The sequence below is a fragment of the Phallusia mammillata genome, chromosome 7, assembly GCF_965637545.1.
Source record: "Phallusia mammillata chromosome 7, kaPhaMamm4.hap1.1, whole genome shotgun sequence".
Classification (NCBI taxonomy): Eukaryota; Metazoa; Chordata; class Ascidiacea; order Phlebobranchia; family Ascidiidae; genus Phallusia; species Phallusia mammillata.
The window spans coordinates 24,023,926-24,049,190 of record NC_137258.1 but is presented as its reverse complement, the minus strand read 5'-3'; the positions used below and the strand labels follow the sequence as shown (position 1 = coordinate 24,049,190).

The 25,265-nt window shown below is 39.7% G+C and overlaps 1 protein-coding gene and 1 non-coding gene across 2 annotated transcripts; both read right to left on the bottom strand.

The window, feature by feature from the left end:
- Positions 1-412: 412 nt before the first annotated feature.
- Positions 413-17,699, bottom strand: LOC145237977 (uncharacterized). The gene is made up of 5 exons (XM_080100993.1): positions 17,364-17,699; positions 6,722-7,044; positions 5,985-6,144; positions 4,915-5,038; positions 413-3,215 (listed from the first exon to the last, which is right to left on the bottom strand). The coding sequence occupies exons 1-5, from the start codon at positions 17,428-17,430 to the stop codon at positions 1,703-1,705; spliced, it is 2,187 nt and encodes a 728-aa protein (XP_079957119.1). The 5' UTR covers positions 17,431-17,699; the 3' UTR covers positions 413-1,702.
- A 4,872-nt stretch (positions 17,700-22,571) lies between these two features.
- Trnaa-agc (transfer RNA alanine (anticodon AGC)) lies at positions 22,572-22,644 on the bottom strand. The gene has a single exon. It is a non-coding gene; the product is annotated as a tRNA-Ala (tRNA).
- Positions 22,645-25,265: the final 2,621 nt, after the last annotated feature.

Below are 25,265 nucleotides of genomic sequence, written 5' to 3'. Positions count from 1 at the left end.
GTCACAGGTGGTTTTGCATAACAGTGGCTATGATGTCATAAATAAATCCCAAATCTCGAACAAAATGCGCCACCGTTATTTGGGGAGAAAACATTACATCTTATTCTCTGACCCCAGAGTTTTTTCAAAACGTTTTGTTTTTCCTGCCATTTTTAATTGAACTTGGCATATCCATTAAATATGAAATTCTTAACTTTGTGCAAATTAATTTTAAGCTTTTTTAGACTTTTTTTTGCCATTTTTATGCTAATGACAAAAGATCAATAGCAATTTTGTTCTTGAAAAAGCTGTCCTTTCAATCCCTGTATTAAGTAAATATGTTTTATTTGTTTGTGTATTTATTATTTTTACTGCACAACACTTTCTGAAACTTCAGGTTTTAATTTTCTGCAAATAAAACGCCACAAATATATTCAGTAGTTCGTTTTTATTCCTTTAAAATATTCTTGTTTGTTTTTCATGTTGTCGCATTTTTATACACTTGCAAAAAGTGGACAGCGTACCAAGATACAAAAACACATCCACACACACACACACACACACACACACACACACACACACACACACACACAGGGAGACAGACAAACACAATATAACAAGCATACAGCAACACACGCACAGATTGGCATCAGCGGTCCACAAGCAACAACAACAAATTTCAGTTTGTCCGAAACAGTCGTACAGGTGGTTTGTTTTTTAAATTGTTTGGGGCTGTTCGGGAAAGTCCCTAATATTGGGGACTTCCCTTCCTTAAAATGTGAATGGAATTGCGGAAAGACGACAACATAAAAACAGCGGTTTAGGGTTTAAGAATAAAGCGATTGTTTTGCGGGAAAAAAAGATACAACAACAAACAATGGGGCAAAACAAATATAACGAACAAAACCAAGTGCGTGAAAAACAAAAACAAGGATTTCCCTTTTTGCGTACCGCCAAGCCGAGAGGAAATATAGTTTTTTGAAAATTAACTGTAAAAGTTTTGTTTCGAGGTTTTTAAGCAAACTTGCCCCAGTGTCGGATCTACAAGACTTCCTACAGTTGATTGAAAATAAGAAGATCTACGAAAATGGATCTAAGATGATTTGTTATTTTGCAATAAAGCCTCGTAAAAAGTGCTTTGGAGTCGTATGTTCTGAAAGATAAAGCGACCGCTATATTCTTCCATTACCGCGGGTTTGAAAGTGTCAGCAAAAGACCACGTTCGCTGAGCTACGCGCGAGCAAGAACAACAACAGCTGTTCTAATCGATTGTTACGTCATAAGCGACCTGACGATGGCCTTGTCGGCGGACCGCGCTCGTCGCTATGGTTACGCGCGGCCTTTCAAGATGTCAGCGGTTGCTACGGAGACGGGAAAAGCACCGTGACGTCATAATGATCCGCGGTTCGAAATCTATTGTGCTCGTCGAAAGCACCGCGAAATTTCGTATTTGCATAGCTTGCTTTGTTACGTCATAATAGCGTCGGTTCTGCGTCGAAATTCGCGGCGGGTTTGTTGTTAATCGGTGGATGAAGTTAAAAAAACGAAAATGGTATAGTATTTATGACGACATAGAAATCTGTGCGTCGCTAGGCAACGGGGTCACGTGAGTTCACTGCGAGGGGCCGGGGACCTTCGGTGGAAGCGAATATTTCCTCACTCGGCCCAAAAGCGAGTAGGTAAAGGTTTTGTGAGAAAAAAAAACATTAAAAAGTAAAGCAATTTATGAGCAGCTGATCATTTCCACGCTGTTGCAATGGCTTAAAACAGTCTGCGCGGAGCTCGAAGCGGGAGCGCTAGTTCGGCCGGGGAGCGGAGCTGTATTCCCCGCATCGTCTTTTTTCCCGCCGCGAGGTTTCCTCCATCGAGGTTTAAGGTCATTGCCGGCCACCAGCTGAAAAGGTTCGCCGGTGCCGTTTGCGCAGATCCTTACGTGCGAGGATTGTCCGGCAGTAGGTGGCGCCAGAGCGCTTCCCGCGCTGCGAGGTGGGTTGCTGCTGGTGGAAGCCCCACGCTGCCAGCAGTTTTGGCCGACAACTGCCAGCGGATCCTCTTTGTTGGCGACGGGAGACGACAATGTAAGCGACGACATCCCATCAGCGCTGGGACTCGCACAAGACATCGCCATCACCGAAGTATCCGACCTCGATCTTGGCAACTGAGGGTCCTGGCTCCTGGATCGGCTCTGTGGCGCCCCCTGGAGATTGCTCATCACCTGCTGCTTGTTGCCACGCAACGCTCGGTAGTCGTAAGCCGAGCGCACGTTCAAGTTGAACGACTTCTTCAGCACTTTCGGACTGCGCGTCTTACGCGACATAAACGAGTCCGTGCGGGGCGAATTTGGGGACGCAAAGCCGCCGCCCAAGAAATACGAACCCGATGTCGGGTCGGTGATACTTCGGTTGCGCGGCGACGGTGGGGACGCTACGTCATCATCAGCGTGACGCATTTCTACGTCACTGTTCATGCGTGACGTCACTGGGGCGGTCACGTTGTTATGGAAACCGTTAGGGGTGTTGGGAGCGGTGGCCGAGCGGGTAAAATCTGGAAGACGGGGTCGGCGTCGCTCGAAACCCGGCTGAGGGGAGGAATTGTTGCTGAGGACTGCATAGAGATGTTTGCTGGAAAGTCCGAAGCCGGGTTTGCACCGCGGAAGGCTGTTCGACTTCTGTGAGTCGTGTTTGTTGTGCGCGGGAAGCTCATAACTTCGCGTATACGGGATCGCGTCACTTCGTTCTTCATCGTCTTCGCGTCCGTCACTCCCCAAACGCCGCGAGTGGGGTTCGGTGGGGGGCGCCGAGACGTGGAGGTCCAAAATCACCCCAGCTCCTCCAGGGCTCGTCACATTGGGGTAGAGATGTCGCTCCACACCCCTGCCGCTACAATCAGAAGTGTGGGGCCCCTGGGTTACCGGTAAGTCCGCAAAAGCTGTCTTATCGAGTGCTGGTCCCTTACGACGCCGACAAAATGATGAAATCGGGGTCTCAGCCACATTTGTCGGTTTTGTCGCTTCTGGGGTCACTTTTGGGGGTTGAACTTCAATTTTAGGGATTGCTGGTTGCTTTAGGGTGAAGGTTAAATTTGCTGGGGTCGACATGGGAGGCTTGGTGTCGGTTTGCGCCACCTTGCGGGGAGGACTCATGTGTCCGCTTTTCCGCAAGATGGTTTCGAATTCCATGAGCTGACCAAGAAAATTGAAGTTGGGGGAAATGGTTGGCCGCTTTTCTTTTACAAATCTGAAAAAGCGAAAAAGATAAAGGAAAAACACGGTTTTGGCAAGTCAAAAAAGTTTAATGGGAAAAATAACGGCCCAAAAAAACTTCAAAAACTTTTAAAGTCTATCTGGGCTGCTATTTTTCTCATTGAAAATAATTAAAATACCACAAAATAACAAAATAAGAAATATACACCATTTTCTCTACTTCACAAGCAATATGATTGTTCACGTAACAATCAATTTTAGCGTCACAAAGACAAGAGCTTATGAGATAAACAAGTTTTCGCGCTAGGATTTGCTCGTAAACACGGAACAAGGTCGCCCTTCGCATCTCTATGACGCAATAGAGCGCAAATAGATCCCCCGCGCGTCGACGTTCCGCGGATGCCACACAATCGAACGTTTACGACAATGAATAGCATGTGTGACGTCACATGGAGATAGCGTCCTCGTTCATTGTGGCGAGTGTTTCGATGGGACAATGAGCACTCGCGGGAGAATAAAAGAGAAAGCGGGAGTGGCAGAGGAAAGGGCATTATTTCGAAACAACAGGAGAGATTGGAGCATCGAAATTTGTATTTTGCAGGTTGAAAGCGAAATTTGGTCGGAAATTTGAGGTGAAGAGCCGCAATTTTTGCGAAGACAATGACCATTGTAGGTTTAAAACGGGTTCACAAACCAGTATAGTTACCCTAAAGCGGTCACCTAACTTTGCGGTTTTCTGACAACGATGTATTTTATGTTACATGCGATTTTTACTGAAAGTTGTGACGACACAATTTAACGATTTGATTTACTTTCATTTGGAGCATCACTTAGCAACAACATGGAGACAATTGCCGCCCGAAAAAACAGCAACACACAACCATAGAATTTAGGGAATTAACATATTTAAAGTAAAACCGCTAAACGAAATTTGGTAGGTCTATTTTCAACAATAACAGAGGTTGCTTTTCGGTGATACATCCTAAAAATACACCTTTTTTTTTCTAAAACCATGTAACTATGCACTCGTAAGGTTTAAACAATGACAATATTGTAAAAGATTTTGCCTTTAGGCCCCAGTATGCACAACGTTAAATATACAGCGTTAAACGTACAGTTTTCGACAGATAAACCGAGCAGTTTTTCGGCGACCCTTGAAACAATGTAACAGTAAAACCCTTAGCTTGTACAAGTCTAAACGTGCCTGAAAACCCATGGGAAAAACGACTTGTTATAAGACGTAGTACGAAGGCTAGAAACCTGTGCGTCCTTTGGGTCCTGAAAGAATCTCAAGACTGACTCTCTAACTGAGTCACAGGAGACAAAACAGAAATTAAAGTTCGCTTTATGCGCAGTTGTTTAGGGGATCAAGAAATTTGCAACGGTCTAAAAAACCACCTGTGCAACTATGTCATAGATCGGAGGCAATGGCCGTTACTGAGCAATGTTTGTTTGACTAATAATACACTTTATGCAGTTTTCGTATGACGTAATAAACAGTGTTGTTTTTACAGTCAATACAACCACCATTGTTGTCAAAAAAGTCATGAAGTATCGACACTACAAATGCACAAAAACCCAGCACTTTTTCAACAAAAATTTGGGTTTGAAAACATTTAGGCTAGCTTCAAACAATCGTACATTCAGAAATCGTGAATATGTCACGCACTTGGTTATACCACTTCACGAATCGATAACACAAAAACATGAACTTGATCTACATTACAATTTACCTGTAAGCGTCATCGGAGCCGAGTCGCAAGTAGTACATGACGTAAGCGATGGCAACTGTGGCTGAACGAGATACTCCAGCCAAGCAGTGGACGAGAACTCGTTCGTTCTTTACACGAGCCGATTCTGTAAAAGAACGATTTAAAACTTAGAAAGAGAAACGGAGATATTGGGCAAAAGCATTAACGGTCATATTTTTTGATCAAATACAGTAAACCGGATTCGGTTAAACCGGATCTTTGCATAATTCGGACAAAACTTGAGGTACAAATGATTTGTTATGTGGTAAGGCTTTAACTAATCGAAATTTTTTTGGTCTAAACGGGTCCGGATTGACCGAGGTTTACTGCACATTTTTCATGACTTTTTTCAGCCTAGAAACAATTTCTAGAATTTTTTTAAAGCGAGAATTTGTTTCCGACGGAAATGGATCAGTGCGCGAAAAAAGGGGCAAGTTTAAAGACACAATCGATCGGTTCTCGAATTCAGATCGATGTGCTTAGCACTTTGCCCAACGGAAAATCGTCCGGTTTTAATTTCAGCACTGCGTTGCCATAGATACCGTGAGGTTAAACAAGGACAGTTTAATTTATCGACCGAGCACCGAACACCAAAAGATTGTAAGTTTTACACGTTCACAGCTCAGCAATTAAACGAAAAACTATATTTTTTGGCTTTGAATAGTATTTTTTGCTTTATTTTTTACCCTTTTTAAGAAACGTGCTCAAAACCCGTTAGTGCGTTTTGTGTGCAAAAATACATATTGGTTATTCCACTAAAACAATATAGCTCAAAAACACATTGCATTTGAAGATAATTTTAAACAAAAGCGTGCTTGGTACCTGGTTTGTGCGTTTTGCGTGCAAAAATACATATTGGTTGCTGCACTATTTTACTAAAGCTTAAAAAAGCATTTTGCAGCTAAAGATAATTTGCATGTAGACAAGCCTTGAACTTCACGACCCCAGCTACACACAAGACAGCAATCCGACACTCCTAACGACAAGCGGCGTCTGTTTAGTGTCAATGTCGCTTCCCTAATCAGCCATGTGCAGAAGTCACAAGTACATACCTATGAATTTTACAGCTTCGTCCAAGTAGGGAGTGATTTTTTCCTGATAGTTGTCTCTCACTGCAATGCGCCGGAAGTGCTGATCATCGAGATGTGGGGGGCGCGCGCAGTTGCAACTAACATTGAGGACATTCGAGATTGCATTGTCTTTCATCATCACCTTGTGACGAAATAATAGAGATTAGAATGAGCATGTAACTTTTAGTTTTATTCGGCCTTGGGGCACAAATTCGAGTGAAACGGCAAAAGTATTTAAACCAAGGGAGATTCTATGACTTTTTAAAAGCTTTTATCAAAACAGTTGCAAATGTGGTAAAGTTTAATATCCAGAATATCCAAAACTGTGATTTCTATGATTATGAAAGATATTAAATCAGTTAAAAGACACAAACTTTTTACGGCATTAGGACAATAACTGAAAAATTTACAATAACACATCATTAGGGCTTTTAACGAAGCAGGCTAAACCAGCGATTCTCAAACGCGGCTGTTAGGGCCGCATGTAGCTCACAACTACTTATTTGCGGCTCGCACCAGACCTCAGAAAACCACCAAAGATTGCTATTTTAGCTTTCAAGGAAATAGTCTTTAGTGATTTTTTGAGGTTTCGCTTTTTGCGGCTGCTTCCACACTTAAAAAACTACCATTTGACCCCGACAATAGAAAAGTTTGAGAACCAGTGCTTTAAACCGTTTTTTTTAACTAGCTCTGAAATTAATCACGAAAAAGACACCAACCTCGTCCGAGGCGTCGTTCTGAGATCCAAGAAACAGATGTGGGAATATACTGGTGACCCCGACGTTAGCGGACTCCGACAGACAGGGCTGGGACAGAGTACCACGTGACACTGGGGGAGTCCGGGGATTACCCGACTGCTTGGGCACCCCGAGTGACGTCATTGGCTCTTGTGACGTCAGAGCTGCGTGAAATTTCATGTTTTTGTCGTTGTGCGTGTTACTGTTGGTGTGATTGTCCGAAGTGCTAGTGTTGTTGTTGTCGTTTGTGCTTGTTCTCATGTTGTTTGGAACCGAACACGAGTGTTTCAGTTCGTCCAGCTCTTCTGCAAATAAAAACGGAAAATTTTGAGAAAATTGACTAAATCTACTTTGTTTTTAATGAAGTTACAGTGTGTTATGAAGCCCTGGAGTTGTCAGTTTAAGTTTGGAAAAAATGCCATTGATTTTAAAAAGTCCCAGAAAAATATCACAAAAAATGTCATTTATCACGAGATAACGTCTTAATCAATCACGTGAAAAATCACGAGTCACGACACCAACACCACCGCGGCCGCGTGAGCAGCTAAAAGTAGTTCGAACTGTAGATAACAATCTGAGCATTCTAGAACTTCAACAAGAGAGAAAGAGGAGTGGATTTGGCCTCTGCATGCCTCGGGCTTTTATTAACTTAAACTTCATCCACAGAACATCGCTTACGTAAGCGGCGGATCGCGTGGCAGATAATCGCATCGAACAGAAAACAATCAAATATTTCCGAAATTCGTTGTTCTCGTTTGTGGTGTCACAATGCCAAAACCCGCAATTGGTGACTTTTTTGGCGATATCAAATTCGCGCGCTATAAATTTAACTTACTTGATTGGATGAAATATGTTCAGCAAAAAATTCGGCAAAAAAATGCATTAGCTCTGCGCCATTTACGCATTCCCGCGTTTTTATCCCATTTCCTAATTTTCGATTATGCATAGTGACGTCACAGTGCCGATGCATCGCGCTGCCCGATGAATAATTGATGTTTTCTGTGATGTGGGGGACTACTGACGTTTCTGACAGCATTGGGGGGGCACGCGCACCCCTGACCACAAATCTGATTTGCCGCCCCTCCGTGCAACACAGCCGTATACGTTGCGCTGATTGGATCTTGTGGGGCTGAGGTAAACAACAGATGCGAGATTGGATTGGTTTTCTGCGTTTGCATTTTGGTTTGTAAATTTTTCATCAAACATTTTAGGTCTCGGAAAATTGCGGTTTGGTTTGCTGTACAGCACAAATTTGTATTCCACCTTATATTTGAAAGGGTTAAAGGTTGGCATTTTAAGTTCGTACTTCCCCAAATATATTTGCACTTATGCCCATGTATGACAACCTAATGAGTTAACTTGCCATCAGATAACCTTCACAAAACAGTCCAAACGACGAAATAAAAACCGTTAACTGTTCAATCAATCAACGTCACCACTTGAATAGGTGTGAAATGATCCGTGACGTAGTTAACAAGGTCAAAAACGTCAAGGTTAACTCGACATCGCCACAATCGAAAACAAATCTATTTTAAATCTCCCCGCGACCGCAAAAGGCATCGGTGCAAATTCTCCTTTGCAATTTTCCCCTCGAAATCACGAACTGCCAGCAATTTTGTCCGACAAAGCGGAACAATCTTTCGAAAAGCGACTTTTTGACGTTCGAAAGGCACAACATTATGCAACGGGTGGGACAAGCGACAAAATCGCTGTTTATGCTGTCGCGCGCGCAGAGAAGGAGCAAAAATGCTATAATTCCGCGGATTCCATAACACACCAGCCTCGCCATTTATGGCGCTTTTTACGGTCGTTCGTCCACAATGAACAACAGTGTTCGACTCCTTTAGCCCTTCAGACACGACAGTTGTTGTGTTAATTTCTCGGGTTTTCGATGCTTTGTGCGATAAAGAAGGGAGTGGCTGTTTATTGTAAAGCCCTAATCACATAATCAGGGATTCTATAATTAATTTTAATCCCGAAAACGTCGATTCTATTTATACAATAAAGTGACTTCAAGTTGATTAGAAACCGAACAAATTCTGCTTTATCGCATGTCATTTAATCTTATGAGAAGATTTTAACAAACGCCAAATCAACAATCTACCATCTTACAGAAATGTCCGAAACGGTAGTTTAAAAGACAAAAAATGTAAAAATCATTTAATACATTTTAATTGAGTATAGTATTGGACTGTTTCATAAAAACAGATAAAAGCATAAATCGTTTCTTTTAAGAAACTTCTTCTTTCTTTCTTAAAAGAAACGATTTATGCTTTTATCTGTTTTTATGAAACAGTCCAATACTATACTGATCAGAAGCAAGAATCTTTCTTTTATACATTTTATTGTCTGCGGGAGATTCGCTTAATAACAAAACTTTTTCAGCTTTTAATTGAGTATATATTATTGCACTTAAATCTATGAATGTGTGTAATTCTTATGCTCAGTGTATTTAGATTTACGATTTCGCTGAAAGAAGTGCGACACCATTAGACCTTATTCAAATAGAAAATTAATTTCACATATTATGGACAATGTGGTTTTGGAAGCAAAAGAAAAAAAATGGACAAAACCGTGATGAATTGGGTCAACCTTGAATCAGGTGACACGCGGGCCCACTTGGTGGGGAGGGTGGAAAAATACCAGAGTGCCGCAAACGATGTCATGCGTAAAGGCACGCGAGTGGACGCTTCTTTTTCGGGCCGTTGTTTCGGCGGATGAGAGCAAACAAGTTATACGGAGGTCGTAATGTTTGCAACACACACACACAACGCTTGCAATCGCTTCGAACATTCCACACATGTTGTTTGCATTTTGCGCAAGTTGTATAGATCGACGAATTTAGGTGCAACTCGCGTTATGAAACCATCTGATCACCTGATGAAATGCCTGCTTGCACAAAGGTGGTTTGCGAACCCACTTCACAGCGAAAAAAATAAAGTTAACGCAAGTGCCCTGTTTTGTTAAGTTTAAACACATCAGTAACAGTTCTAAAATCTTTCATAGAACTCAAAACATTTACAATAAGAGAGAAATAGCCCTGGCCGTTTAAAACGTTAATTGAATAATTGGACAACATTGTGCTAATTTATTGCTGCGTGGGTTAATATAAGGGAAGAGTCGATACGTATAAGTTTGGTTCAAAAACTTCAATAACGTCTCTATTTACAAACGTTTGTAATCCACATTTAAGCGGCACAGATGCATTTAAGGTTGGTTCTAAAATCTTTTATAACGTCCCTACTTGTAGGAATTAGTGATTTACATTTAAGCGACTCCGGTTCCAGTTTTAACACACACTTGTAAGTGAATCAACTGGGCAAAGTTGGATTTGTAAAGTCAAACAATTGGCTGCCCAGCTACGCAATTTCTTTCGACATTGCAAATATAGTTAACGCCGATTTATTGCGTCACAAATATACTCAAACAACACTGTTGCGTCACAAAGCAAATAGAGTGACTGGCGCTATTAAGTTGAAAACTGTTAGTATTTTACGAAACAGCTTTTGAGCGGTTCATTACACGCTGTTACTTTTAACTGATTTCAAAACTCCGTAAAAAGTAATATTGGCAACAACAGACGACGATATTTATAGTTTGTTTTCAACTTTAACCTAAATACCTATTTACATCCAACACTGCAATTTAAACCACAGCGTTGCACCAAGTAACGGAGTAAATAAACGTAGCAAACAGCGGTACGCCCTCCTCGCTCTGTATGTACGTTAGTTGCCACGGTTACATCACGTGGGCACACAACCCCAAACGGGACCCCGTCCTTGAACGGGAGTTTGGGGCCACTTTCGCGCTGGGGCCACCCACACACGAGTGACAGTTTCGAGTACAGCTATGTGACGTCACAAAGGTCGTTTGATAAGCGTTGGGGCGTAAATTCCCCGCCCCACGCAAAAAGTAGGGGTAAAATGGGTAATTACCCCGAATTTTCCATCGTGATTTGGGACACAAAATAGGAAAGCACGAGGTTAAATATTGAATGTGTGCACAAAAGGTGAATGTTACGTCATAGTACCTTGACTGTACTTGTTGTGACGTAACAATAAATATTTAAATATTGCAAAGTTTTATTTGCTTACATGAAAAACAAATAATGGAAGTTTCTAGAAGCCTGGTTTTGGCCCTGTTTTCAAGCACCGCCCAAATCTAAAGAGCCATTTTCCCAGGGCTAGGCAAACAGGTTTAGTTAATTACAGGCATACCACCTGCTTGGCTGTAACCTTAACTAACCACTAAACCCAATTAACCCTGAAAAACGCGTAGGAGGGTCAAGACACCAACGAAAATTACTTAATCAAGGCGTAAACCGGTGCTGGTCACGAGGCACGTCCTGGACGCTGATTGGCTTGAATCCTGACCAATCACAGGTAATCAGCAATTGCGGTGGTTGATTGACATGCAGAGCAATGTACTAGTGTGTGTTCGCCCCTTTGGGAGTTTGCGTATTTACGTCATGGCGGTGCGATCAAAGTGTTGCGTAATTTAAAGATCGTGTGCAATATGATGCTTGTCAACTTGCGTAAATGAAATCCTGAGTTCATGAATTCATCGACCGACGAAAAATCAAGTATCAAGGAACACCATCAATTGCATTTGCTTGCGAACCAAAACAAAGACTTGTATCATAATAGTTATGATCCAGAAAACGCTAAAATCGTTTTGTATTTGATTTTTGAGTTGTATGTGGGAAATATATACGCCCAAACCGTCTGAAAAAGCGGCATGTGATTTTCAAATGTTTTTTTGGCGAATGTTAAATGCCATTATCACTAATTTAAGGGATTTCTGTTCGCTGGTTTTTGTTGGTGTCTTGTTTAATGACTTTAATTGATGCACAAAGAAATTGGTAAATTTACAACAAGCGCAAAAGCACTCCTATTTACGCGGTAATACTTCTACATTTGATGCGTGCGGTAATACCGAACCGGTTTATCAACTCCTCTTAAATCACTTTATGACCGCGACTCTACGGCAGGAAACAAGAATAATACAGCTCTCTATGACGTAACAGGCCTATTGTGCCAACTTGGATTGCAGGATTGTGCACAAAACCTCTTGTTGAGCAACTAAGCGTGAGCGAGCGAACATGAATTATGACGCAACACGCAACAGTCGTGTTCTTCATTAAAAGCGTAGATGTAATTGCCCGCCTCTTGAGGGGGGGGGGCGCAATAATAGCGCATGCGTAATAGTCGTTGCTAGGGACGACCGCTAATTTTGGAACGCGGGCGCGCGACTTCGTCATAGGCGAAAATCGAAAACAAGCAAGACGATAATGCTGATAGAGAGAAGGGTAATAAAGATGAAATTCATCTGCAATTCGACGCAAACAAATTTGAATGAAGACATATGTTGGACTGTGTCACTGTGTGCAAACATTTTGACACTAAATCCGACTGTAATTTTGCAAAAAAGTGTCCAAAAAAGAAACTGTACACATATCTGTTCATTAGTTTGATGAGGATTATAAGGTGGAAATTATAAAGTATGTCGTTTTTACGTCTATTTGGGCCTCATATTCGTCAATAAATTTGTCACAAAAACTTTTGTAGTGTGTGTTTTGTTGGCAAAAGAGTGGCAAAGAAACTGGTGTGATGCGAATAACTTTCTATTTTAAAGTGCACTGTTTATAAACCGTAACAATAATAAACCACTGGTTATGTTTATGCTGGACAGTTACGGACTTATTCAAATAGAATTGGTAAATTCGAATGTTGTATTTTTGAATTTCTATGCCAGCTAAGAGATTGCTTAGTCATAATGCTTAAATTAAATTTACAAAAACTTAACTGAGGCCAAAGCAAAATGGATTAAAATGCTTAAAAACAGATAATCATCATTATGTCAGCTAATGCGACCAAACACATCGGAAATTCCCCATTGTCGCAGCAACAAAAGCTTGCAGCAAACGGCTCAGAAACAGCGAAAAACGCGCGCGTCGAAGCTCTAAAGCTGCGATACCATCGGCGGCTATATAAGGCAAAAAGACTCGAGCCACGGAAAACGCTATCGTGGCGCTAGGATGGTTTCAGACCGCAAAGCCATTTTAGGTGAATCTGCTCGTAGAATCCGCTCTGCTTGACAATCATGTATAATAGCGGATTTGTTCGCGGTTTCGGCCGCTAGAGTGAGTATTACCACATTCTTTGTGGTGAATTCATAAGTTTTTGACGTCGACAACACTACTGGAAAATTTTAAACCGACGTTGTATTTCAGAAAATAGGTGATTTCTTAAAATTCCGTTTAAGATACAACAGCAAAATATATTTGACAAATACATTGTTTCGAAGCCCACAGTAAAAACGTTTTCAATTTTTTTTAAATTTAACAGAAAAACACAATTTTAAAGAATTCAATTCCCCATTTTAATTAAAACTGTTTTCAAGCCCAAGTTTACACAAAGGCACGAAACATTGACAATATTTGTTCAAAATCCCTGGGTAGTTTGCATAAAAACCCAACGTAGTCAACAACACGGGTTAAAAATAGCGGGCGCCCCACTTTCGGTGATCGCCATGGTAACGCACGTGAAGACAGGTGAGCCAGAAAGGCGCGCGAGGATTACGTCATAGTTGGATTTCGAGATCGCGTGCAAAGCGGCGAGTTCTAGAAATGGTGAATCAGCCTTCGCCCGCCGCCGGCCACGGTGACTGCGCGCTCCGCTATGTCCCGTGAATATTGGTCTTCCCGCGATCGACCGCTGCTCTTAACTTATATATTTTTCGCGGTGCTCAACGAACAACGGCAATTTTTTGTTGTCTCTTTTTTTCGTGTTGTGGTGAAGTACGTTGGCGAGGGCAGTTGCGGCAAAAGTGCAAGTCCGCTAATGTTACCTCTCCCAGATCAAACTTAACACAAGGAACGATATTGTCTCACGATTTTCGCGTTGCACTGTGGTGTGTTTGGGTTGAAGCGCGTTCGTTAAGTTATAAACAACTCCAATTATGGCATTTCTGACCCAGTAATAATAGTTGGGCCAGAAATTGATGTATTTGTGTGAACCGCAATTATTAATGTTGACATTTGATGAGCTGCAATTTGGGTATCAAATTTTTTGCACTCAGAAACATAAATGGCATATTCTGATTTGACATTTCAGTTTTGAAAGTTCAAAATATCTTGTTCATGTACTTAAATACACGAACAAACCGCGTGTTTGATAAGCGTGCAGCCTTTTTTGGTACAACTCTCAAATTTAACGCTTTTAAAGGCGGTTATATACGTTATTCAGCGAATGACTAAGTATTTGCGGCGAAAAAGTACGCATAACGTCTAATAAACTCGCACTAATTTAGCTTTAACATTTCCACAAAGAAACGCTATACAAATATCGCAATGTGCGATCACAATACAGTACAGATAGGCTTGCTACGTCATAAATCGTGCCACGACTACACACTCACTTCGACACAGTCACACACTTCTAAACCATTGTGACGTCATAGACATATATGCGCGATTAGGACGCGATTCGTTTTTGGAGTGTGTCCGTGTAATGCCGTCGGGCAAAACGTTCAAAATCGCGATAGGACAAGATTTCAATACGAGACGCGACTTTGCATCTTGCATTGTGACGCAATATCACATGAGGAACTTTAAAATTGCGACAAGAAATGGTCATTTTTGTTTGTGGTTACTTTAATTGAAGTGTTAGGCTGTGTGCGTTAACACGTTAAGACGAAACAAGGAAGTTTCGTAATGAACGGAAACGAAAATGGCGTTAAGTGCCCACCTTTCGTTGGCATAAAACTTTCTAAACACAGTATAATTATTGTAAGTAAAAATCATATTTACAAACAAGCCGTTGTGAAATGGACAAAACTTTTAGTTTTCAGCCTATATGAATCACTTTGTCTAATTCAGCAAACTAAAAAAAATCAGTGTAGCCTAGTAGCACCAACTGACGCTAAATTTAATAGGAAACTTCATTCAATTTTTATAATCGAGCACGCGAGCGTCATTCCGACAATCAGGCCGTTCGAGAGTCGATTGTTCAAGCTCTATGACGTCATACGGATCGATACAGTCGCGTTTCGATTTTAAAAGGACGTGAATGGTTGAAGAGAGGGCAAAGCAGTTAACCTACGCTGTAGGATTAACAGAACTGTGACCTTGAATGTGAACACTGTGTGTTGTTCACAGTTGCATCTGCTAAAAGGGTCTCAAATAATTTGAACTTTTAATATTTATAAAAGTCCATGAACTGTGTTCTCTTTATCACAAGTAAAATTTAAGACTTTTTGACCCTTTTTTATCAGGAACAAATTCCCAAAAATACCTAACAGTACATAAACGAACTACAATCGAGGGCAAAAAATTGTGACACCAAAGCTTTCCTTGGTATTCCAAGAGACTTTCATAGAAGCCCAGCAAAATTTGGGTAAAGTATGAAATTAGCCTTGTAGCAGTGGCAGTCGAAAAGCGTCTGGCTAAAATACTGTGAAACCGCGTGCCGAGCGGCCTCTAAGCCCGTTGAAACACCAAACAAGGTAGCGCAGTTGTTTTTCGGCGTTCGAGTCGTCTTGGGGGCAAACCGCGCTTGCAAGATTACGTAAGCATGTGTTGTGGCCCGTTAAAACCTCGCTAAGCTAATTAGTCCTCTGGCGGGAGCGAAAAAGCGGCAAGAGGTCACGGTTTAAAATAGCAGGGCTTCGTCTAATCAGCACCGTACATCAGTTGACGTTGTAAACAAAATTCAAGTACAAGAGCTGATAGGGCGCGAGTTAATGCAAACAGATATTACGAGTTTGTTTGGTGACGTGTGTTCGCCGTCAATAAACAAGTACCCACGTAATCGTGTCTGGGTTCTTGACTTTTAAACTGCGTCAAATCGAAGATGACTTTTCGGCCTTGACTTTAATACGAAGTTCGCAAGTGGAAAAACAACTAATTCCAAAAATAGACCATGCGTCTAGCTTGAAACACGTCGTAATGCTAAAATACATCTGGCATTGTATATTACATCAGAAAGTGTTAACCATTAATATACCCAGTGCTGAAATTCCACAAAATTGATAACATGTAAAGTTGCCTATACACGTCAGCACAGTAGCACCTTTGTGGCTTATGTGCGATCGCGTCTTAATTCTGGCCACAGCCAAAAGCAGGCAACACACAATGGTGACCTTATTAACCGCTGTGTGTGTGCTGTTTGCTTGCAATCGACTTAATCCTACAGCAGGCTTCGAGAACTTTCCGCGATCTGGTGTTAATCCCTGCTAAAGCCACCGAAAAACAGATAGCGCTCTTGTATTACCTGCACGCCAGAGACTTTAAGCATGCGACCAGGTTTAAACGTAAGTGATAAAGTTTGTTTTGTGCGCTACAACTATTACAGTGGGTTTGCGAACTAGTATTACACTGGTTCGCACAACAATACAAAACGCAATTTCCAAATACGAAAGTGTATTACTCTGTTAAGAACCACCATTCAAATCTCGATAACTAGTTTTTAAACCAACCAACCTACTTTGGATTTTATTACGGCGTGTTAATACCTACATGATAGGCGATGTCATCAACAGTTGAAAGTATGTAGGCCAAGGAGCATACGACTATCGTGTATCATAGGATATCGCTCTATAAGCCGCATGTGAGCGAAGATACAACGGTCTGAACGACCAACGCGAAGCAAACGGTACGCGCCAGGACCAAAATACTTGGTCGATTGTGCTGTGTCCGATCATACGATCTCTATATATTTACCGCACGCTATTCAGTTCCACACAATACCCACACACACTGGCAAAAGGATGCCTAGGCTATTGGGTGCAAAGGTATATCATATGAAACAGAGACCTACAGACGGCTCAGAGGGCAAGGAGCTACATAAAGCGATGACGTTATGATTTTACTTTCACTCTTTAGCGTAGGCACTGACGGATTTGAAACGGTCTACCTACACCGAAAGATAATCACTTTTTGTTTGACAGTACACAAAAACATTTGTAATATTGTGCAAGGAATGATGTGATGTTACTTCCTATGATAAAATTCTATGATGTATTTTGAGTAAATCGCAACGCCTACGTGTTTTTTTTTTACAAAGTAATCAATTTTCCAGACGGTTCAAGTAAAAGTAAGAATTGTGCGATTCAAGATACTTTAATTGCGTTTGGTGTTTCTGCCAAAAACTAAGAAAGGTTACGATTTAAAAGCCACTCTGACGCAATCATGTACAGCTAAATAATTGCCAGCAGTGTCGGTCGAAATATTACATCCAACGCCTTTGGTTGGAATTCAACACGCAAATTGGCACCTTTTTTAACGTGACTGCTCATTACGTGACTTTGCGAATTTGCTTTATAATTGTAACTTTGGAAGCAAAAACGCTGTACAGATTTTCGCTACAAAATTTGCAATATGTTTTTGTTAAAACTTTGCAATATCTGTCCAGTGGTGGGACTAAAATTTTTGTCAGCCGGTTCTATCTCAAAACTCATATTTTTCAGCCGGTTTTGTTACAAAAAGTCCATTGACAGTAACCAGTAATGCTAACCGGTTTATAGAACCGGTGCGAACGGGCTGAATCCCACCACTGTATGTGTCTATTTTATAAAGGTTATTAATTTTATTTTTTGGCTAATTAATTTGCTAATTTGTGCCTACCTGGTCGCTTTTTGTACTTTCTTGCTTCAATTGATGAAGGCAAAGACAAATTCCTTGCGACTGGCATGCTTGCTTGCTGTGTAGGTCGCTCGGTCGTAGAAATCACTTGAGAATATTTCACTTGATTAGCAACAGTCTCTGGTGTACAACATATCCAAGTGTTTTCGTCGTAAAGTGTACAGTCTTTCCAAAATCTCGACGTTGTTGAAACCAGTTAACCAAGCAAGAAGTCCTTCGTGTGATATCCTCTATCCAAGCAAAGGCCACCCACTTTTTTCCAGCAGTTACCCTTTCAAGACTTACTTAAAAATTGAGAAAACAATATTTTAGGTTTGGATGGTGTACTGAGATATTGCCTACATACTTTAAAGCCATATTGGCCCTTACCAAACTAGTGACGTTTCTGTACTCCACTACTATTTGTTGACAGTTTACACAGCTTTGTATAATATTTATTGCGTTTACATACTACCTAAAGACTTCTCAGGCAAGCTTACTCCATTAAAACAGCTCACTAACTGTTAGAGGTTGCCTGTATTTTGTCAAAGTCGAAACCGAACTTGTATAACTGGTAGTTCCTCTTAACAACTTGTTTCAGCAACTTTCATCACCAACTAATCCACCTGCTAACATATCTTGCTAAAAATAACACAAAAGAGAGCCACATCTTGGGTATTTACAGCTGTTTGCTGTAGTAGCACGTGAGGTTCTGGCTCAGCAAGGAAAAGTAAAAGCAAACAAGACGGTCGAACTAAAAACTAACTTTGTCACAGCACAAAAAGGATTTACAAATGCCTCTGTTGATCAGGCCTTTGCCATTCTAACAATGACGTATTCTTTTTTCTGACGCGCGCAAAGAGCGCTCCTGCTCATCTTTGTTTCTTTATTAAATCCACGACGCCAGCATTTTCCATTACGCGTGGCGCTCTCTGCTCTTAACCTGTTTCTTTGTTTCTCTTAGTCGAAACCGCGAGCGCACAAACTAAAGCATTACGTCATTGCTTATGTATCCGAGCTTTTTTCGAATGCTCTCGTTCTTTCGTTAAGCTCTCTCGATTTCAATTTGGCAGAACTACTTATGCTCGTTCAAGGACGCTCTTTTCAGAAGCAACAAGCGCTGTTTTATTACTGTGTGGTGTTGTATTTTATCTAGCAAACCTTGCGTTATGTTTTACAACCACGGCATAGTAACTTTGAAGGCAATGGCGAACATTAAACATTATGTACAACATTTTTATAACATATCGTCATTTTGTTAACTAGTATAGCAGATGTACCAATATAAATGACATGCACAGTTTTCATCTAAGTTAAAAATATATACAGTCCCCGTAATGGCAAACAAATAACTGTTTGCGTAAACTGATACTGCTGGGTATAACTAACTGTTTTAAGTTTATTTTAAAAGATAATTAGAGGCAATAACGTTTTGTTTGATTCCAGAATAATAATTTACAGTTACCATAAAACTGAAAATCCAACTAATTTCAATTGTGAATTTCGAAAGTTAGTTTCAAAATCCGATTTGACCTCCGCCAACAGGTTGCCTAGGAAACTACAAACTGACCTTCTGAAGGTCATAAAAATAGCTCACAGACCCTGAATTGCGCAACAACTAGATAATCCACATGTCTTTTTAAATGGCTGGTGATTCACCCAGAATTAATAAATAACTCGTTAGCATACCCGAACCCGTCTGGGAGCATAAAGGAGAAGTATGACGTCACAGTTACAATTGTTCAGTGTCACGTGATGTTTGCTCTTTGAGTTACTTGCGCAACCCAGATGGCCTGTGCTTCAGTTTCTGTTGAATGGCCTTTGTGGTGTCACATTGCAGTGAGTATGCGATATGAATCACCGTATTGTGTTGATTGTGACTGGACAAATATGCCAGCGTCATGATTCTTCTAAATTTTCCACAAGCCCTCTTAAAAAGGAAAATTTGTTGAAAATGCCTTAAATTTCCATTGCCATTTATGAAGTTTTCTTGGACGGGCTATTTATAGATGCTCATAGAACTACTATGTTAACATATTCGGTTGGGCGATTTCAAAAAATAAATGCCTAAATTGCACATTGACGTATGCCATATGACTGATTACACTACTAATAATTAATCAATTAAAACCGTGAAACATGCAAATAACATTTAAGTGGCGTGTTTTTATTGTATGTTTCGAAAACAGCAGTTTTTCTTTTGATAACTTTGCGTGCCATTAGGTCTTTACTGTTGGCCCCAAATGAAAGCATTCGAGCTATTATTTACTCTATTGTGTCAGTTTATTGTTACACAAACATTATTTCTGCACTAACAATCCCCTTTGTCCGGCTATGTGACACAACAGTCAAAGCTTTTAAAAGCTTTCATCTGCGACGAATTCGTTTTCAACAAATAATCACTAAAGCTATCAAAATGAATGCACCATTAATGGTTATTTTTCGAGCTTTTTTGTCAGTTTATTATCACACAAACACTATATTCCACACAAACAATGGTCTTTGTCGGGGAAAAGTGACACAACCGTCAATATTTTTGACTTCAAATACGGTGCCAAGAGGCAGGCAGCCCTGGTATTAAACTATTGATTCATTCCTCAGATAAGAATCTCATTTAGCATCAGTTTGCGCAGATTACAAGCGTCTGGCACGAATGAGACGTGGCATCAAAAAACCCGAGGAAACCAGCCGGTTTTCTGCCGTGCGCTCATCTGTTTTGCTCATACACGTGACGTCATACAACGTGAGTGAGGGAAGTCACGTGTTTCTGAGGTTTGAGTTGTTGACTTGTTTTTTTTTTAATCGCGATTTGCAAGGGATAATGACAATGGATTTCGAACAAGACGCGATTAAAATGAATTCTTTTTAAATCGTGACGGAGAATTGTTTGCTGATTTTCTGCAGTTTCTTTATGTCGTTAAAAAACGTGTCTTGAAAGTTTTAGGACTTCGACAATGTTATGACCCAACCCCGTAAGACATAGGGCGGGGTTATACATAAACTCAAGTGCCCAGCCTTACGTTTTAAGTGCCATAGTTATTTTTAGAAAGAGATTTTGGCGTCAAATTTTTTACCAGGTTAAGGATTTAAGTTGTTAAATTATTTTCAGGATCCACTAATACGACAAAAACAGCCGTTCTTTTTTCTTCCCAAGAGGACAACTTTGTCCATTACTCAACCAGTATCAATAAACCTCTACTGTAATACTTTAGTTATTTTTTATCATTTTTTTGTGAAACCCCTATACTTTCTCCAAACAAACTTTATGTGATGTTAAATTGATGTGATTTAAAATCCTTCTGTTAAATCCCTAGCGGCTTGTTGAAACCCTGGTAAACAAATTTGGTCTAATTGTTTGTAAAAAAATTAGTTCAAAATTTCAAAGCACTTTCAACACAGTAGAAACTATGTCGGCAAAATCGTGCGAATGACATGAAATCTGGTATCCGGTCACAGATTATTGGCAAGTGGTCTCAAAACAACGCACAGTAATTAAATCTACAGCCGAGTTTCTAATCAAAGCATTCACGATTATAATTACAAAACGGAATAGCGCGCGAGCCTCGCGTTCTTATCAGTGCAATCACTCTATGACGTAATAGTAATACCTGTTCGGTTGCTCGGTCAAGAATAGCGACCCAACCTTGTTCGAATTCCATTCTCGACATTAACCCTGTGTGACGTAATAATGTCTTGTTCAGTTGGAGAACGACGCCATTGTTGTTTGGTCGGGACAGTTTCCGAATTTCTCTGTCTTTTCATCGCTACATTACAAGACCACACCCTAACCGCACCCCGTTATATGACGTAATTCCTCCCTACAAATGTGATTTGAAAAGAATTTTTAATGGATGATTTGCTAAACGCTGATGATTGTTTTGCACGAGATTTCTGTTTGGCGATTGGAATTAAAACTGCATTTCTTTGTTTCATTTGAAAACAACAATCAACTCGAATTTGATCAAATCAAATGAATCATAAACCACACAATAAACTTTCACCCGGTAGGTCATAAACATAATAAACTTCTTATGTTTACCCTATTATTACATTGTTTCAGTTGGGCAGACACAAGACCAAATAGTAACAAAAGTATTTATTTGCCAACATTACATATTGCATTAGCACTTTGCTGCCTAATCTTGGCTGGTAGTTCCAACTATACAATAATAACAAATATCACTAATGATCAAAAGCAGTAAAAATGTGAAATCAGTTCACCAACAGTATTGGCCAATTGCAAATAAGAGTTTCTTTATTTATATTCTGCACAACGCCAGTTTTTGAAACCTGATTTTTTTACACAATTGCAAACTTTCCGACAAAAATCACTTGTGCAAAAAACGTGACAGATGAATGCTTTCAATGGAAGTGTTGTGAACATTTCAAAATTTCCCAGTTTTAGTGACATGGAAACGACCTTTCTGTCTCACCGATTTTAGCGAAACCGACACCAAAAAAACGGTGAGGATCACGATTTAGATTCGTCAAGATTTAAAGATTCCTGTAGCTACTTATTTTCCCACGATATGGAACCAAAATGCAGCAACTCTAAAGCTAAATTTCTATGCCTTGGGCAGTAAATGTGTTAAATAAGTCCCCAAATATCATCACGGACTTTTGACATTACAATGTTGTGACAACGAGTAATTTTGACTCCTTTTGATTCTTGTCAAAACTGCGGGTAAAGAATTTCCAAAACATTTGGGCTTGCTGACCTTATACAGTTATCTTGCCTACTAACAACATACATGTTTAGTGTATAAAAAGGTAATACCGCTGTGATATGAAAGCAAGTGTTGTTTCTACTAGTTATAAGTTCCGTTTTTTAACACAGCATTCAATTTTGGGTTCCAAGTGATTCTATTTTCATAGTAAACGTATTTGTTTTTACGAAAACAAATTTAATTTGTATGCCAGTTAACATTGGGATGTTGTAATTTAAAATGTCTTTTGATTAGGTTTACATTCAAACTTATTTTAGTCAAATTGCTTTTAGGAGAAATTTGAAACAATAAACTTATTGAAAACTATTTTAATGTCCAAAAATGTCGGTTTTACCTTTTACTTTGTGTCACAAAATGTTTTTTTAGCAAAAATCAGCTTTGAAAACGAGAAATAACCATTAAAAACACAGAAATGTCGTTCTCCTATTTGAAATTATTACCCAGTGCGAAAAAACAGATTTTTGTCGAAGTGAACAAAAGCAAGTGGAGATGCCGGGCATCGATCCCGGTACCTCGCGCATGCTAAGCGCGCGCTCTACCATCTGAGCTACATCCCCGACGCGTTCAATACTGCGAAAAAAGACATATCAAGCAAGCCAGTTTGACCAACAACTTTTCGATTCAAAGTGAGAGGATTTTTTAATTTATACAAACTGCATTTTAAAATACAAAAAACACAACAAATGATAATTCCAATTTCAAATACTACAGAAATAATTTATATTTCTTGTGTCAACAACTACGTTCGTAAACCACACATCAAACGACAAAATGACGTTTTGCAGTTAAAATTTGCCGGCGTGTTCTGCTATTTTTCGTTTTTTTACTGATATTATCATGTCTTTTATGAGTTAATGTATACACTAAAAACTTATGGTTTAATGTGTACGCTACAGATTTAATGTATACACTGCAGTTTTTTAGTGACTAAAACCAACAAACAGATAAAGACATAATAACCATTGCCGTTGTGGTATAGTTTTTTATTGACAAAAAGCTTGATTTGTAACTTGATTCGTAGCTTGATTGCTATTTTTGTAAGACTTTTTTGCCAGTAGGTTTCTTTAACAATGTGGCTGCCCTCACGAACCTATAGTTAGCCTACACAACATTGCGGCCTGGATAAGTAACATTGGGTTTGGACAGATCTGCGTTTTGCAATGGAATATGAATATTTTATTGCGATGGGTTGACATACCGCGAAATCCATTTATACGCTTCGACAATATTCGACATAAATCGATAATGACGTAACCCATACAAGTACAGAAGCAGCCTGACTACTAAAACAGAGCCACTCCGGAAACAGGCTGTTTTAACACGACACAAAATCAATGCATGATAAATTGGTTTGAAGCAGAGAGAAAGAATTTGGCTTGCTTGCTTCGCGAATTACTGTTAACACAATCGATAACAATGCTCTGCATGCTGCATATGAAAAGTATTGATTTGCAAACAATACATATTGTGATGTCATACATGACTTTTCAAATTTGTTTGCTTGCGAAAATGCCAGAGAAATTTGCTTGCTTTTGCTTACAACACTATAAATGTGTTGCATAGTTTCAAATTAATGAATTGCAAATCAGGCACCAACAAAACCAAGAAGTCTGACAATGTTTTCTCTAATTAAACTAATAAACGAAAAAACAACCACCTAATTCTAGAAATAGTTGTTACGTCACAAGCGCACATAACGACGTCACAGTTAAGTAGCTTGCCAGGCCTAATCGCCCATTACGCTTAAGTAAATATTTGAACCATCGTAAAAACATTTTAAACTTCCCATGCCTCAAGCCCCTTGGCTGAGCACCCGCGCTAAGATAATATTGACTTTAGTTACTTGACTAAAAACGACGATTAATTGCCACAAATGACGTTGCCTGTTTAATGCATTTGTTTGAGTTGGGTGCATTTAATTAGGTCAGCACTGCATTTACAACATAATAACTTAAATTCACAGAGCAAAAATCATGTAAGTTCTCTGTTTTAAATAATAGGTGATTATTTTGTGATGTTGCGATACATTAAATTAATAGAACGCAACAGTCCAACGCAAGGAGCGGTATGCTCAACCAGGGTTTTGGATATCCATGGTTTCAAAAATAAAATCTACAATTTTACATTGATTTTTATTGTTGGTTTAAAAACATATAGCTGTTTATTGTCGACGGCACAGTATTTTTGTTCTTTTTTTGTCATTTAATGCTCGAAAGGGCTTAATTTCAGAAACTTCCACCAATAAAGCCTTTTTTTTCCTTTTGGAGTCCGATTCCAAGTAAAAAGTTATTGGATACTATTTTGTATCTATTCGTAAAAATGAAACTTGATGAAGTACCTATATATCAAATCCGTTTGCTTAATTTGACGATTTGTTTTCATGTACTTTGTTGCAGCGTCACTTCGTCAAACACACAATTTTCTAAATTGCCTGTAATTGCGAGACAATTAAATTACTTTTTTGCACCAAGGCGTGAACAAATTTAGTGCATCAGGTTCTATTTAATTGTTTGTTAAATAATTGTGCGGAACCACAAAGTAATTCACATGACCGTGTCAAAACCGCGAAATCGTTTTGGAATGAATTGTTGTCTTGTTTGTATGACGGCACAACGGTGAATGTGGATTTTGGAATGTTGGGAAATCACATGGGAGGAGTTGGCGGTTCGATCTGACGTTATCAACAAGTGACGTCATCTTTGAGATATTTTGTCGGCTGTTTTCTTTTTTTAAATAAATTTGAAAAGTGAATGGAATTTTAACTTGTACGCAACTTATGCACACAACACAATCATTTGTTCTATTTACTTTTTAAACTATAACAAGATTAAGTAAGCTTTGGAAAACTTTGTCGGAAAAAGTAAAGACCCCTTTTCCGTTTGTTTTCAACAGTTTTTTTGCATTTTTTTCTAGTCTGTGCGAATGCCATGAAGCAATTCCTATAATAAACAACGATTTCCTTTCGCTTAAAGATATTAATCTCCGAAATCAAAAATTATGAAAGATCTATTTGTGACGTAACAAAACCTTATATGCGTCACAAAAAAACATCGATTCGTATTTAATTCAACAAGATGTTTCACACACATTACGCAACGATACGAGCAGATCACGTGACTTTAAGGCAAAGATTTTTCCATGACGTAACAGTGGTGAGAGCGATGATTGATTTTCAGGG

Excerpts from the sequence above, each read along its gene's own strand:
- LOC145237977 (XM_080100993.1), bottom strand. The coding sequence starts at position 17,430 with ATGCCAGTCGCAAGGAATTTGTCTTTGCCTTCATCAATTGAAGCAAGA. Across the intron at positions 7,045-17,363 it reads AAAGTACAAAAAGCGACCAG|AAGAGCTGGACGAACTGAAA; the intron begins GTAGGCACAAAT and ends TTTTATTTGCAG. Across the intron at positions 6,145-6,721 it reads AGAACGACGCCTCGGACGAG|GTGATGATGAAAGACAATGC; the intron begins GTTGGTGTCTTT and ends TTTCGTCACAAG.